The following is a 17,996-nucleotide window of genomic DNA, read 5'->3' on the forward strand; positions in this document are numbered from 1 at the left end:
AGTGCATAAGGGCGATAATTTATCTCGTACAACAACTGAGGGAAGAGACCACTCAGGAACATACAGTTGTTATTATTCCTCACAGATGTATTAATCCTACATCACACAAGATATATATGATGCTGCCCGGACCATTGACACAGTTAGTTATATAAAGGGAACTGCCGCTACAGGTCAATCAAATTGTGCCTTAAAATGCTACATCCAAGAATCCATTGTCATCCTTCACCTGAACAAGTTGAAGTGATGCAGGACTTCATTACATCTCGTTATAGAGTGAAGGATGGCCTTATGGACCAGATTATGGGCTAGGGAGGTTCACACTGACCTTGGTTTATTATGATGTTTGGCGTGGTATCCGTATGCTGCACGACCATGGGCACGTATGCCAAGTATACAGAGGAGACTCACTGTTTATAAAACCAGGTAAAGTTACTGGAGCCCTACCAAGGTTACCTGGGGTGTGGCTGTTGTTAGTTTTGGTTGATTATGTTTCGTTATTTCTTTTGTTATAATAAATTTATTTGTATTATTTTGTTTTTTATTATGATAACCATAATTTTTGTGGTCAATTATTGTCACTGTTGATACAATTGTTTGTGTGTGTGTGGAGCTGAAATTATCTACAAAGTTACAGTATATATCGAGCAGTGAGACATGGGTCACATACAGGAGGCACCTCAAAGGTGATACCTTTCACCAACATAGTCTACATTCTATCCTCCAGTACACACAACACCTACATGGCTCTGGTACACACAACACCTACATGTTCTTTACACCAGCCCATGTTCTCTACAACACCTACATGTTCTGGTACACACAACACCTACATGTCTCTGGTACACACAACACCCCATGACTCTGGTACACACAACACCCAGAGTCTCTGGTACACACAACACCTACATGGTCTCTGGTACACACAACACCTACATGTTCTCTGGTACACACCACCTACATGTTCCTGGTACACACAACACCTACATGTCTCTGGTACACACAACACCTACATGGCTGCACAACACCTACATGGCTCTGCACACAACACCTACATGTTCTGGTACACACAACACACATGGCTCTGGTACACACAACACCCACATGGCTCTGGTACACACACACCTACATGCCTGGTACACACAACACCTACATGTTCTCTGGTACACACAACACCTACATCTCTGGTACACACAACACCCACATGGCTCTGCACACAACACCCACATGGCTCTGGCACACAACACCACATGGCTCACACACAACACCCACATGTTCTCTGGACACACAACACCCATGTTCTGCACACACAACACCCACATGATCTCTGCACACACAACACCTACATGTTCTCTGACACACAACACCTACATGGCTCTGGACACACAACACCTACATGTTCTCTGGTACACACAACACCTACATGTTCTCTGGCACACACAACACCCACATGTTCTCTGCACACACACCTACATGGCTCACACACAACACCTACATGGCTCTGCACACAACACCTACATGTTCTCTGGTACACACCACCCACATGGCTCTGGCACACAACACCCATGGCTCTGGTACACACAACACCTACATGGCTCTGTACACACAACACCCACATGTTCTCTGGACACACAACACCTACATTTCCTGCACACACAACACCTACATGGCTCTGGTACACACAACACCTACATGGCTCTGCACACACAACACCCACATGGCTCACACACACCCCACATGTTCTCTGGTACACACAACACCTCCATGTTCTCTGGCACACACAACACCTACATGATCTCTGGTACACAAACACCCACATGTTCTCTACACACAACACCACATGGCTCTGGTACACACAACACCACATGTTCTCTGGTACACACAACACCTACATGTTCTCTGGTACACACAACACCTACATGTTCTCTGGTACACACAACACCTACATGTTCTCTGGTACACACAACACCTACATGTTCTCTGGTACACACAACACCTACATGGCTCTGGTACACATAAGCTGGATGAGTAAAAAATAATACCACACTAAGATAAATTATTTTATTAAGCCATACAGTATTACCACACTGTTTATTATATACAAATAATAAATGACAATACAGTATCAGTCCTATGAATGACATGATGTATAAAACAGTGACATTATGTGTAGTGAAGTTTATACAGTCACTCAAAAACTTAGGTACAGTCACTCAAAAACTTAGGTACAGGCACTCAAAAACTTAGGTACAGTCACTCAAAAACTTAGGTACAGTCACTCAAAAACTTAGGTACAGTCAATCAAAACTTTAGGTACAGTCACCAAAACTTAGGTACAGTCACTCAAAAACTTAGGTACAGGCACTCAAAAAAACTGTACACGAGAATGACTATGTATGGTGGAGTGTGTGTACATGAGTATGACTGTACGTATGGTGGAGTATGTGTACATGTATATGACTGTACATAGGTGTGTTGTACAAAACTATCTCCAAAATCTACATAATGACCTCACACTACATAATGACCCCACACTACATAATGACCTCACACTACATAATAACTCACACTACATAATGACCTCACACTACATGACCCCACACATGTTACACTACATAATGACCCCCACTACTATAATGACTCACACTACATAATGACCACACTACATAATGACCTCACACTACAATGACCTCACACTACATAATGACCACACTACATAATGACCTCACACTACATAATAACCTCACACTACATAATGACCCCACACTACATAATGACCTCACACTACATAATGACCCCACACTACATAATGACCTCACACTACATAATGACCTCACACTACATAATGACCTCACACTACATAATGACCTCACACTACATAATGACCCCACACTACATAATAACCTCACACTACATAATGACCTCACACTACATAATGACCTCACACTACATAATGACCCCACACTACATAATAACCTCACACTACATAATGACCCCACACTACATAATGACCTCAATCTACATGTGACAATGGAAAAAAATACTACAAAAATTATAACATTGCTGTAGATTTAGGAGATTTTCTCATACTGTAGCTGTAGTTATGAAAGGGTTGGTGGTAGATGTGACGCTGTTGTTTATTCTTGTACAAAAAACAAAGACAGTGTTTTGGAACCCGTACATTGAGGGCACTAAGGCTCTTCAACAACACCATTGTTTTTTTTTTTAATATTTACAAAACTTTGAAAAGAACGGCAGGACGTTTTAAAAATTTTTTGTGTGTGGTCGTACAGTTCCCTTGAGTTACGGCAGTTTAAGTTATGGATAATTTATTTCTCCGGGAATTTGATCTTTTTTTTGTGTGTGAGGGAAGTGTGTTAATATACTAAGTTCGAAGCGAAACTTTTTTAATTCTCTAAGGTGTTCAGGTGTCGCCAACGAGATTTTGAGTCGAAGGAAAATATAGATCAGAAACGTAACTCAATGGTAAATCAAGGGAAGAAAGTACCACATTCATTAAAGTATTCTGAGCAACTATGAATCCCATGATGATTGATGACATCTCTTATCACAGTTATACAGGGCGTCCAATAAAGGTCCGACTTATTTTAAAATCTAATGACCGTGGTATTTAAACTTGACGAACAATTTTAAATTTTTATTTTTTCTCATTTTTTATGGCTTCCACATGTGTACTGTTGTTTGAGGTCGAGTTGGGTTGTTTGAGGTTAGGTTAATAAGTTTTAAAATAAGTCAGATACAGTAATCTATGGGCCCAGTACAGTATAAGCAGACAATCAACACTTTCCCCCACATATTAAAAAATGTTCCTTATGATGAAGAAAAATTATTTACCTACTGACAACATTTTACTCAATACTCCAGCATAAACTACAGTCAGTCGCGAACTACAATAAAGCAAAACCCGGACATTACAGAATTTACCACGGCAGTTTACGGTCACAGTAGCCCCGGGTCATTTCTCGAGAGTTGGGGCCGATAACGACGACAAAATAAATACCCAAATCACCTGAGATTATCAATATTTCGTTCCTGTAAACTATTTGTAAGTCCTAGTGTCGACCCTTAAAGGACCGAGACACACCGGCCAATCACGACATAACCCCAGGCTACTGTGTCCCCAATTGAATATCCCGTAACTGTCGTGTAATCGATAAAAAAAAAAAACAGTAATGGTACAGAGACAAAAATGCTTCATTATGGAATACAGTGTTTGATTATGGCTGCCAACTTGGTGAGTCACATCAGGTGTCTGGGAAGCGAGTCAAGGAGAATTTTCTTTCGCTATTTGAGTGTGGGAGATGTATTAGGGCAGTCAGTAAATTACGTGACCCATTAATAAACCTGATGATATTATTTAGTGAAACCTCCACATAATGGAATTTCCTCTCTATACTGCATAGTTCATTAGATGGAGGTTTCACATCTAACGGACCCTCGATATAATGGACTTACTATAGTTCGTAAAATAGAGGTTTCACGGTTAGACAAAAACATATAGGGTTTATTAGACTTGACGAAAAACATATGATATTTTCTCGTCCTGGGAGCATTCCACCGCGTTCCAGAGATTCTTAAGTGGATCAGATAATTTATGACACACCCTGTATACCACAACACAGACACCCTCAAACTTTGGTCAATATAGAGCTGAATATTACAGGAGATTAAAACAAAATAAATAAATAAATCAATAGAAGACCTTTCATTAAACCTAAAATGAAAAACGTGGAAACGCAACAAAATTAAAAGAAAAGAAATAGCTGTAACAATGACAATAAATGATAATGAGAGGAGAGTTGAAGTCGTTTACTGTGAGAGGTAATGACTACTAACAATGGACGACCTACAAAAAGCATTGCCTCTTCCTCATTACACTCACAAATCACCAAGCTTTCACACTTTCCTTATATTTCACCCATTGGTCTTATCTCTGTACAATAGCTTCTCTTTGGAAACTCAACAAAACAGAAAGTAATATATATTTAAATTCCTCTCAATGAACGACTCTTTTAAAATAGAATTTATTCACAATTGAAAACCACAAGAGATCAACAATTTTACATGTCAAAATCTCTCCCATCAACGAACCTCATCGAATTATCGACGAATCATCAACGAATCATCAACGAACCTCAACGAATCATCGACAAACCTCAACGAATCATCGACGAACCTCAATGAATCATCGACGAACCTCAACGAATCATCACCTCGGTCGTCTTTTAATTAATTCCCCTTAAGATAATACAAATAATTTCAATCCTTTTATTCGTACAAACTAAAATAATTAAGGCACATTAACTCTGAATAAACATTACATCAACTAAAGATCAATCAATAGTATTCTTAAAAGTGAAAATACATGCCAGTACTGAGTTAGAGCCTTGAGTACAGGTGACGACAGAGCCCTAGAGTACTGGTGACGACAGAGCCCTAGAGTACTGGTGACGACAGAGCCCTAGAGTACTGGTGACGACAGAGCCCTAGAGTACTGGTGACGACAGAGCCCTAGAGTACTGGTGACGACAGAGCCCTAGAGTACTGGTGACGACAGAGCCCTAGAGCCCTAGAGTAATGGTGACGACAGAGCCCTAGAGTACTGGTGACAACAGAGCCCTAGAGTACTGGTGACAACAGAGCCCTAGAGTACTGGTGACAACAGAGCCCTAGAGTACTGGTGACAACAGAGCCCTAGAGTACTGGTGACAACAGAGCCTAGAGTACTGGTGACAACAGAGCCCCAGAGTACTGGTGACAACAGAGCCCTAGAGTACTGGTAGACTGGTGACAACAGAGCCCTAGAGTACTGGTGACAACAGAGCCCTAGAGTACTGGTGACAACAGAGCCCTAGAGTACTGCTGACAACAAACTTAAACTATAAAGATTGGTTTTAAAAGAAGTACTGGAATCAATATAATGGTAAGACTTATATTCCCACTATCCCAGGTCCTGCCAACAATATCCCAGATCTCGCCAACAATATCCCAGATCTCGCCAACAATATCCCAGGTCCTGCCAACAATATCCCAGATCTTGCCAACAATATCCCAGGTCCTGCCAACAATATCCCAGGTCCTGCCAACAATATCCCAGATCTTGCCAACAATATCCCAGATCCTGCCAACAATGTCCCAGGTCCTGCCAACAATATCCCAGGTCCTGCCAACAATATCCTTCGATGACTTTTCAATAAGATATAATATGAGACTGAGTAACATGAGATGGGATGACAAGTGGGGGCTGAATATTTACACTGCATTATAAAAAGTACAAAAAAGGTGATCCGTCTACGTTTGAATGTGATGATGGCACGTACTACAGCACATGGTCGTACGTACACAAGTCTCGTCGTCTAGTATAGCCTAAAGATAGATAATTTCAGTACATATCACCTGTTATTCTGCAATGAGTTCAGACACTAGGAATTCTTCACATATTGTACATCCAGCATTATGAGCAACCACTTAAAATTCTTTGGGGTAATAAATCTTTCATGTCACGGCTTCACCATTGGAGTGTATAAACCTGACGCGTACCGTACTGACATATACATTTCCTCGCCGTCGATCTTGCTCTCGGTTCACTAGACGTCACCAGGCGCTCTATAACGTTGCTTTCCGTATAAAGTTTTTGCCGGATTGATCGACGAGAGGATGGCTTTGCACAGAAGACCAGGATTATCTAGTGGGTCAAGTGTGTGGAGACGTCACCGTACAATAAACACACAACTGGGACTTAGAGAGGAAGAGTCCTAAGCCGTGTTTTCAGGGGGACGTTCATCACGCGATAGTTCATGTTCGTGGAAGTACTCCCTCACTATGGCCTTCAATCCCATGTACTGTACATTCTTTAAGGCTTAAGGGATGATTTAATATCGTACAAAATATTTAACCTTTTAATACATCACTAAAACCAACTCATGAGACTAATATAATCTTCATGTACCTAATCCAATAGTTTAGAAAATCCCAAATGAAATCTAAGCAATGTTGTAAATATTTGAGAAATTTGGTTTATTTGTGTTTCTTTTTTTTTATCCTATTTACTGAGGTGAAGTTTATTCCTTCAGTTCCTCTGTGGTAGGACAAGTCACCTGCTCCAGTTCTTGGTGTTTCTGAATCATTATTAATAAATATAACCTTAAGAAAATATGATGTGGTGTACAAGTCTCTGTGTTCTGTTGTACAAATTGTTGAGACTTAGTTTGCTGTACAGAATTGTTTCACATTGTACAGTACTGTGTCACATTGTACAGTACTGTGTCACATTGTACAGAACTGTGTCACATTGTACAGTACTGTGTCACATTGTACAGAACTGTGTCACATTGTACAGACAGTGTCACATTGTACAAACTATCGACACTTTAGATTACATTGTACGGTACTGCGTCATGTTGTACAAACGCTCGCCATCGATACAACAATCGTCAGCTGATCAACAACACTTAAAAAAATAATCTGGTGTATCGTCACCACGTCACGCCGGACAAACTGCCCACACGACGCTTCCGTATCCCCCACTGGTCGGTCGAACAACGTCTTGTAAATGCGGGACAGACTAATAACTGCAGAGCTATGACAAGATTCCTATTTCAAGTGAGGAGGTTCTGGGACTGTTCAACATCTGGGTCATCTGGGGTACTGAGACTCCTGCTGCTGCTGGCACTGCCCTCGTCGTCCACCTCTCCTGTAGACCACATTTAATTATCACCTTATATGACCTTTTGGCTCACAACTAAGGGTCTATTAATGTCTCACTACTAAGGCTATAATTTAAGGGTCTTATTTTATTGACTCAAATCTAAGGGTCTTATTTTATTGACTCAAATCTAAGGGTCTTATTTTATTGACTCAGAACTAAGGGTGTGATTCTACTTAATGGGTAAGTTATACAAGGCATCTTAAATCTTACTTAATTTATAAAGACTTAAATGCCGTCTTAATCTATAAATGAGAAGAGTTATCAAGGGATTCAATGCCATCTGAACTGATATCTATAAACACTAAAGGATCCAATACCACTTAAATTGATAGTCATAAACAATAAAGAATCCAATGCTATTATAATAAAAAAATCTTACTGATGGACATATTTAAAGTTATTTCTTATTATAGATAGAATTTGATAGTCATAAAGGGGACATAACTAAGCGTATGGGTAGGTGTTAGTGATGTATGAGGCAGGAAAGTGTTAGGGTTTCTCTCAGTACTTTGAGCGAACGGAAGTGACAGCAGGGATAGAGTATTGGGGGTTAATTACCGTACATCGTTGGGTAGGGTTTGGTTTGGTTTGGTTAGGTTTGGCTTGATTAAGTTAGATTGGGTTATGTCAGGTTAGATCAAGTTAGGCTGGGCTTGGTGAGGTCAGGTCAGATTACATTCGGTTAGATCTCCAGGTCAGGTCAGGTTAGATTAAGTCAGTTGCTCGCTCAGAGAGAAATCAACAAAAGTGAAACATAAAAGAAAAGTTATTTTCTATTTTCCTACCAGACTAAAGCAGGGGAAGGTCAAGGTAGCAGGGAGGAAGGTCAAGGCAGCAGGGGAAGGTCAGGGCAGCAGGGGGGAAGATCAGGGCAGCAGGGGGGAAGGTCAAGGCAGCAGGGGGGAAGATCAGGGCAGCAGGGAGGAAGGTCAGGGCAGCAGGGGGGAAGATCAGGGCAGCAGGGAGGAAGGTCAGGGCAGCAGGGACGGATTTACAAACAAACTTATGACTAACATTAGACCTACATTTCATGCCTAAATTTTTAGTAAGGCCGCTCATGCAACCCCCTCCCCCCATCACCAATATCCATGCACCTTCGCCCCCTCCCTCCCCTACCCTCACCTTGACCCCCTCCCTCCCCTCCCCCTAAATAAATTTAAAACATATCTCAAGTGTCATAGTTAGATGAAATCAAACAAACGGATCAGGAAAGTGATTAATAACAAAAAAAGTAACAAAGTCAAAATTTAACAAAAAGTTCACACACTGGGAGTTTTATTTCAAGGTTAGTAAAACACACACACACACATACATACATACACACATATACATACATATATACACACACACACACACACCATTAACCAACCTCCATTCAGCAGTACAAACTCTTCCAAGTGCTCATAAAACTTGCATTCTGCCGATAAAAAAAAAAAAAAAAATCACGTGAAAAATTCTGGAGTTACTACCGCCGGCCAAATATACCAACATCACGTACGATCAGTTTTAGTCTTCGTCAATTTAAAAAAACATAAACAAATAAATTAGATTCTTCGAAACATTTACCGTGGATGGGTATAAATATCTCGGCTCACTGGATACATTTATATAAACTAATGTTAAATATTCCTCTAATGAATGTGTGAGATAAATATTGTGTAATAAATATTCTCTCGGTATAATAAGGATAATTACAACTATTCCTCAACTGTTCCTTCACTGTGACGGGATGGAACGGGTGGCAGCGTACTTGCCTCTCACCACGGCGTCCTGGATTCGATCCCCGGGCCATACATGAGAAGGGCATTATCCAGTGTTACCCCTACTCAACATAGACTCAACATTTATGCGGGTATTTGATAATTAACCCACTTGATCTTATACTGAACAGAAGAAACATATCCGAATTAGGTGGACGAACAGACAGGCAGACAGACAGCCATCATGAATCACAACATTACCCATAATCCCATATCAGAACGGATTAAAAAAAAATTTCTTTACATAAAAAATAAATAAAACATCACAAGGAAAATATAATAAGCGCATAGAGGCAATATAATCGCTTCATGCTTAGCGGACAAAATGATAAGAGCAGAGCCAATGAAGCGTCAAGAGCTCGAACCTGCGACAATTCTGACAGGTGAGGCAGAAGGGACAACAAGCAAATACCTAATTCAAGCGCGGACGGTACAGAAAATATTAAAACTCATAATATCTACAAAAACTTATGAATATTGTTTTAATGTGTACAGTAATAACAAAAATTACATCAAGGTTAGGTTAGTTTGGTTAGGTTAGCATTAGGGGGGGGTTTGAATCATCAGGTGAGGTAAGCAGGGTTGTCTAATCCTAAAATGCATTCAAGATTAGATTAGGTTAGGTTAGATTAGTATTAGGTTAGATTAGTATTAGGTTAGGTTAGATTAGTATTAGGTTAGGTTAGATTAGTATTAGGTTAGATTTGGTTAGTATTAGGTTATGTTAGCTTAAGTTTGGTTAGGTTATGTTAGCTTAGGTTAGGTTATGTTAGCTTAGGTTTGGTTAGGTTAGCATATACTGGGGCATCTAATCATCACACAAGAGACGTTCTCCTTACCTGCTATAGCCCGGTCACATCTCTCCTTGTCTGCCGCTATATAACAAGAGTTCCAGAAGAAGAAAATGGCACCCATCACGTTGACTACCGCACACATAAACATTGCGTACTGCTTCGACTGGAAAGAGAGAAAAACAATGGAAATCCGGCCATGTGTCTTCTTAACCTCTTCGCTATGGTAAATAACCTGAGGTGGCTAATCTTCAGGTAATCCAACACCATAATAGTAATAATATAAAAAACTCTACATAACTTCTACAGCAAATTTTAACTACACCACAAATTCAATCTACAGAACACTCACCTTAAATTCTACATAATCATCGTTAGAAGGAACTACAGGCCACATGGAAGGACTAATTTCTGTAGTAGTATTAAATATATCAGTAGTCTCGCTAAATAAAGTCATCTGCGTTGTACTTGTGAACGGTGCGACGGTCGTAGTGGTGATGTTCGGTACTTCGATGTATGGCTTAAAAGCATCAGCCACCTGGTGGAAAATGATGAAATTAGTATATATTATATTTACTGTAGCTCCACTGTCTAGGTACACTGTGACCCATAGACGAACCAGGTCGTTACAGGATATTAGGTTAGGTTAGGGTACGTCTGGTCAACTCACAGACTGGCAATGACCTAACGATACATGATCCGGGTATTCAGGTACACAGGTCACGATAATGGTCATCTCGGGTCATGACATGTCAGGTGTTTCGGGTCAGGGAGGCGTGTCAGTCGGCTTAATGAGCGCTGACACCACAAGGTCAGGTCGGAGAGACTTGATACCAACAGGTTATTACAGGTCCGTGAGTGACTCTTTAGTGATAAAAGGTTATAGTTAAGAAATACTCGAGTTATTCCTGTACTGAACACAACGTAAGACTGTCACCAACACCGAATGTGACCCAACTTCTCAATCTCTCTACATGACATGACCTCTCTCTCTCTCTCTACATGACCTCTCTCTCTCTCTCTACATGACATGACCTCTCTCTCCATGACACACACACACACACCTCATCACCTAAAACAGAAGTCATTTAACACAAGTAACCCTCATTAACTGTATTATCCAAAGTTTATATATTAAAACTTTCATTATCGTGTAGAGTGAAACATTAAACACACACACACACACACACACACACACACACATTACTATCTTTACATTAATAGTAAGATCACTTGACTGTCCAAAGCTACTGCATTGTCCTTGTGTTTATTTAAAGAATGATTATATGTTTTTTTTTACTATATTTAAAAACAATCAATTATTCGTTCATAATAATAATAATAATAAAATAACAATAGTAATAATATATATATTCTTACAATTGGTCTGGCATGTATATAGACAATGCCAGGATACAGTGTAAATAAACCATAGAGGTACAGTATAATACAGTATACAGCTTCAGAAATACAGTACCTAGACAGTGTAGGTAAATAACGTTGAAAAGTACGGCAATTTGACCAAGATTACACGACAGGTGTATGGTGTATAAGTGGTTGGTGTATGGTGTATAAGTGGTTGGTGTATGGTGTATAAGTGGTCGGTGTATGGTGTATAAGTGGTTGGTGTATGGTGTATAAGTGGTCGGTGTATGGTGTATAAGTGGTCGGTGTATGGTGTATAAGTGGTCGGTGTATGGTGTATAAGTGGTTGGTGTATGGTGTATAAGTGGTTGGTATGGTGTATAAGTGGTCGGTGTATGGTGTATATGGTTGGTGTATGGTGTATAAGTGGTCGGTATGGTGTATAAGTGGTCGGGTGTATAAGTGGTCGGTGTATAAGTGGTCGGTATGGTGTATATGGTCGGTGTATGGTAAAAGTGGTCGGTGTATGGTATAAGTGGTCGGTGTATGGTGTATAAGGGTTGTGTATGGTATAAGTGGTCGGTGTATGGTGTATATGGTCGGTATGGTATAAGTGGTCGGTGTATGGTGTATAAGTGGTTGGTGTATGGTGTATAAGTGGTTGGTGTATGGTGTATAAGTGGTCGGTGTATGGTGTATAAGTGGTCGGTGTATGGTGTATAAGTGGTTGGTGTATGGTGTATAAGTGGTTGGTGTATGGTGTATGAGTGGTCGGTGTATGGTGTATAAGTGGTCGGTGTATGGTGTATAAGTGGTCGGTGTATGGTGTATAAGTGGTCGGTGTATGGTGTATTTAGTAAACAACTCTCGACTCACCACACCAATGAGGTAAGGGCTGCCGGCATCACCCAGGGCGTGTGAAAAGAGAATCTGGAATGCCTCGGCAGATGATCTTCTTGTGGGGATTACGATATACTGAAATAAATAAATAAACAAATAAATAAATAAATAAATAAATAAACAAATAAATAAGTAAATAAATAAATACTTGTCGGGTAAAATCGTATATGAACAGATTTGAAGGATTTTTTATTGAACTGTAAAAAATCTGATTCAGGTTAAAATGTCTGGTTGCCACAGGTATTTTTTTTTTACTTGACGATTAAACAAATTTGTATAGTACTATTACCTGGTTGGTTAGGTTAGGTAAGGTAAGGTAGGGTTAGGTTAAGGTGTCTAATCATCAGGTGGAATTAGATGAAGATTAACCACCTAAATGCTAACCTAACCTAACCTAAGCTAACCTAACCTAATCTAACCTAACCTACCAAAACTATATCAGACACGACGGCCCAATTAAGGTTAATGAAGATCTGCCCGAAGAAAACGACGACGAACGAGCCAATGGTGTTGTTCTCCGCTAGAACCATCGCCCCGAGGATGAACGGGACGGAGAGCAGGAGGCCAACACCACACACTACAGGATCGGCATAGGGTAATCTGTAGAGAGAGAGAGTAATCAGTATACAGTACTGTACATTGTTCATTCATTTTCTGAGCTCTTTTTAAGTTATTGTCTACTTACATCCAAGAGTTATGACACAACACACACTGAGGCATATAAACAATATTAGTCGCTCTAATATATATGTACACGTACGTTCAGGCTCTTCCACAACAAGTTTTATCAGGGAAATAAATATGTTGACAATAATGAATCAAAAATGTTAAGTATTATGCCACATATAGTCAAATAAATACCCCATCATGACCCACTAGGTACAGGTCCCTTCACTAGTGTGTTTACAGGGGCTCGTCATATAAACATTCCACAAAGCATTACATTGAGATATTTATATTAATGTTTTACTTTACGAGTTTCCTTCTGGCCAATGTAAACAATCACAGAGCTGCCACACTGTACACAAAACCAGATGAGCCCCTGTTAACACACTAGTGAGGGGGCTGTACCTTGCCACACACCCCTCCAGTGAACTCAAATATACACAGGAGCTCCTCTACTTACGAACGAGTTACGTTCCTGAGGCTTGTTTGTAAGTCCAACTTTACTCTCGTAGATACCAAACATATTGTAAAAAATTAAAAGATTATGGATATTTAGTACAGGTATACCATTTAATACAGCCTTAAAACCTGGCTCACTCTTCTCCTCTTAAGTAATGTTTGTTTTATCTGGAATTTTCCTCAAAATAATCCAGTCTCATCCACATTAAACACCTGTTCTGGCAGGTAACCCCCCTCAGTGATGATGTATCTCTGAAAGTTTGTAAGTTGAACGTTCTTAAGTAGAGGAGCACCTGTATATATACTGTATAGAGATATTCTTAAAGTACTGTACCTGATCCGAAGCTTCTGTCCAGCGAAGGAACCGAGTGGCACACCAACGAGCCCGGCGGTCATGGCGATGGCTCCGAAGACGAACGCAACACTAGGAATAAATACAGTTATATCATTATATTACCTTCATCGGTCATTATCACTATTAACACCATCATCACCACCTCTATCATCATCATCACCACCACCACCACCACCATTACCACCACCATCATCACCACCACCTTCATATACAAACAAACTATCGATTATTTTTTGAATACATCAGTTCAAAGATTAAGTTCAGAATACATCAGATGAACTTATTTACCCAGTACCTATACAGTATATTAAGTTCAGTTTAAAGTTTAACTGTATAAAACGTCAGATAAACTTACTCGTCTTTCTTTACGTTGGGGTGATCTTGAACCTTCACTCCAAGCATGGTGAAGATGGGCCCCCACCAGGCTAAAGCTCCGGCCACGAACGTAACGCAGGTGAAGGCTAAGGTTGACAGGACAAAACTCTTACTGTAGGGGGAAGAATTAATCATCATTACCTGTAGTATTATGTAGTGCCAATATCTGTAGTATTATGTAGTGCCAATATCTGTAGTATTATGTAGTGCCAATATCTGTAGTATTATGTAGTGCCAATATCTGTAGTATTATGTAGTGCCAATATCTCTAGTATTATGTAGTGCCAATATCTCTAGTATTATGTAGGGCCAATATCTCTAGTATTATGTAGTGCCAATATCTGTAGTATTATGTAGTGCCAATATCTGTAGTATTATGTAGTGCCAATATCTGTAGTATTATGTAGTGCCAATATCTCTAGTATTATGTAGTGCCAATATCTCTAGTATTATGTAGTGCCAATATCTCTAGTATTATGTAGTGCCAATATCTGTAGTATTATGTAGTGCCAATATCTGTAGTATTATGTAGTGCCAATATCTGTAGTATTATGTAGTGCCAATATCTGTAGTATTATGTAGTGCCAATATCTGTAGTATTATGTAGTGCCAATATCTCTAGTATTATGTAGTGCCAATATCTGTAGTATTATGTAGTGCCAATATCTCTAGTATTATGTAGTGCCAATATCTGTAGTATTATGTAGTGCCAATATCTGTAGTATTATGTAGTGCCAATATCTGTAGTATTATGTAGTGCCAATATCTCTCTTAATCCTTAAATAGTGACTAAATAATCCCCACTCCCTCACCGCCCCCTCCCACACAAGGAACAAGAATCGCCCCCTGTTGAGACCTACTGTTGGTGGGTTTATAAATGCTTACCTATGTAAATACTAAATCAATGTAAACTTGCAAGACAATCATACTGAATACCTGTCAATCAATCAAGCTGGGGTATCTATCAGGTGAAATAAACTAGGGGTCCTATTGGTGCTATTTTAAAGGTGAAATAAACTAGGGGTGCTCTTGGTGCTATTTTAAAGGTGAAATAAACTAGGGGCACCATTCATCAGGTGATCAAAACACACTATAAAACACCACAATACTAACTTGGTAAAGAGGTATTTGAGATCACTAGCAAATGAGGTAGGTTGTAGATGCTGCCCGCCCTCACACTCCCCTCGAGGCGGCTCTTCTAGGAGGAACAGGATGAGGAACACAGCCACCAGACCCATGACCGGCGTGACCCTTAGCCCCCACCGCCAGGCCTCGGGGTGACCACTGCTGGCTGACACTAGGTTGGTCACCTCGGCGCCGATGATGTAACCAAGGCCACTAGAAGGAGAGAGAGGAGATGATTGGTCCTATGTCGACTGGAATTGGGGTGGGGAGGAGGTGGTTAGTCCCAGGTAAGGTCCCTCTCACCTGCCGATGGAGATAATAAGATCTCTCTCTCACCTGCCGACGGGGATGGCAAAGTAGAAGACAGCCAACATCTTGGAGCGTAGGTCCTTGACGAAGAGATCAGAGATAATGGTGGGCGCTATAGTGGAGTAACTGGCCTCTCCGACCCCAACGAGGCAACGACACATCAGGAACAACCCGTAGTTCTGAAGTACAGTCGACAGTCATTAATATAACAGTCTAATACAAAATACAACAGTCTAATACAAAATACAACAGTCTAATACAAAATACAATAGTCTAATACAAAAGTCTAATACAAAAGAAAGCTGTAACTGGACAAAACTAAGGCTGTAATTGAACAAAACTAAACCTGTTATTGGACAAAACTAAAGCTGCAATTGGACAAAACTAAACCAGTTCCAAACCATATGGACAAAGAAATCTCTAATTAAATTCAGGACACGGTAACAAGAGACAGGTTACTATACTGTAAAAAAAAAATTCGACTAATTCATTTCATAATTAAATTTGTAATACATAAAAATACAAAATACAAAATACACTACAGTTAAAGCCCATTACAAGATTAAAAGGAATCGTTAAATCTCTCATTACCAGTTAAGAGGTCACTTGGATGACCTAATTATGTAATGAATAGTTCTCACTGTAAAATTAGATTGTTTATGGTTTGGTAGTTAGTTTAGGCAGGTCAGTTTGGTTAGATTGTGTTGGGTTAGATTGGTTAGGTTTGGTTAGGTTAGATTAAGGTTAAGTAGGATTAAGGTTAGGTTTTTAGGTTAGATTAAGGTTAGGTTTGGTTAGGTTAGATGTGTTTAGTTGTTAGATTGTTGGGTTTTGGTTAGGTTAGATTAAGGTTAGTTTTGGTAGGTGATTAAGGTTAGGTTTGGTTAGTTAGTTCAGGTTAGGTCAGGTTGGGTTAGGTTGATTGTTAGGTTTGGTTTGGTAGTTAGGTTAGGTTAGGTTTGGTTAGTTAGGTTAGGTTAGGTTAGGTTAGTAGGTTAGGTTTGGTAGGTTGGAGTTTGGTTAGGTTAGGCATAGAACTGCTCTGCATATGCCTTATGGTAACAAGAACACATCACCACACTACGAGCTGTCCATATCACCACTACAGCTGTCCATTCAGGTCCGCTATCATTACAGCTGATCATATCAACCACTGCTAGACTACATCAACCATTACAGCTGACTACATCAACCACTACAGCTGACTACATCACTAATTACAGCTGACTACATCAACCACTACGTAGCTGACTACATCACCACTACGCCGGATTACATCAACCACTACAGCTGACTACATCACCACTACAGCTGTCCATCACCACCACAGCTGTCCATCACTTACGGACTACATCAACCACTACAGCATCACATCAACCACTACAGCTGATCACATCACCACTACAGCTGTCCATCACCACTACAGCTGTCCATCACTACAGCGACACATCACCACTACAGCTGACTCATCACACTAAGGTCCATCCATCCACACAGCTGTCCATCATCAGCTGACTACATCACCCACACAGCTGACTACATCACCACTACAGTCCATCACCACTACAGCTGTCCATCACTACAGATGACTACATCACCACTACAGCTGACTACATCACCTCAGTGTCATCACCCTACAGCTGTCCATCACCACTACAGCTGTCCATCACTCTGACTACATCACCACTACAGCTGACTACATCACCACTACAGCTGTCCATCACCACCACAGCTGTCCATCACCACTACAGCTGTCCATCACTCAGCTGACTACATCAACCACTACAGCTGACTCACATCACCACTACAGCTGTCCATCACCACTACAGCCGTCATCACCACTACAGCTGTCCATCACCACTGCTATTGACTACATCACCAATACAGCCGACTACATCACCACTGCACGACTACATCACCACTACAGCTGACTACATCACCACTACAGCTGACTACATCACCACTACAGCTGACTACATCACCACACTGCTGACTACATCACCACTACAGCTGACTACATCAACCACTACAGCTGTCCATCACCACTACAGCTGCCTACATCACCACTACAGCGACTACATCACCACTACAGCTGACTACATCACCACACACTGTCCATCACCACTACGCTGACTACATCACCACTACAGCTGTCCATCACC

At 40.4% G+C, this 17,996-nt stretch overlaps 1 protein-coding gene and 1 long non-coding RNA gene across 2 annotated transcripts; both read right to left on the reverse strand.

Moving 5' to 3' along the window:
• Positions 1–2,047: 2,047 nt before the first annotated feature.
• On the reverse strand, positions 2,048–5,582 carry LOC121872083. The gene is made up of 2 exons (XR_006090021.1): positions 2,725–5,582; positions 2,048–2,546 (listed from the first exon to the last, which is right to left on the reverse strand). It is a non-coding gene; the product is annotated as an uncharacterized LOC121872083 (long non-coding RNA).
• A 228-nt stretch (positions 5,583–5,810) lies between these two features.
• On the reverse strand, positions 5,811–16,013 carry LOC121872074 (protein spinster-like; the record flags this gene model as incomplete). The annotated part of the gene is given in 9 exon segments (XM_042374764.1): positions 5,811–7,714; positions 10,329–10,446; positions 10,633–10,818; positions 12,522–12,620; positions 12,974–13,145; positions 14,005–14,094; positions 14,381–14,512; positions 15,514–15,738; positions 15,862–16,013. Coding segments are annotated over 9 exon segments (1,269 nt in total), but the record flags the coding sequence as incomplete, so codon positions are not given.
• Positions 16,014–17,996: the final 1,983 nt, after the last annotated feature.

Source organism: Homarus americanus, unplaced genomic scaffold (assembly GCF_018991925.1).
Source record: "Homarus americanus isolate GMGI-L3 unplaced genomic scaffold, GMGI_Hamer_2.0 scaffold31998, whole genome shotgun sequence".
In the NCBI taxonomy this organism is placed as follows: Eukaryota; Metazoa; Arthropoda; class Malacostraca; order Decapoda; family Nephropidae; genus Homarus; species Homarus americanus.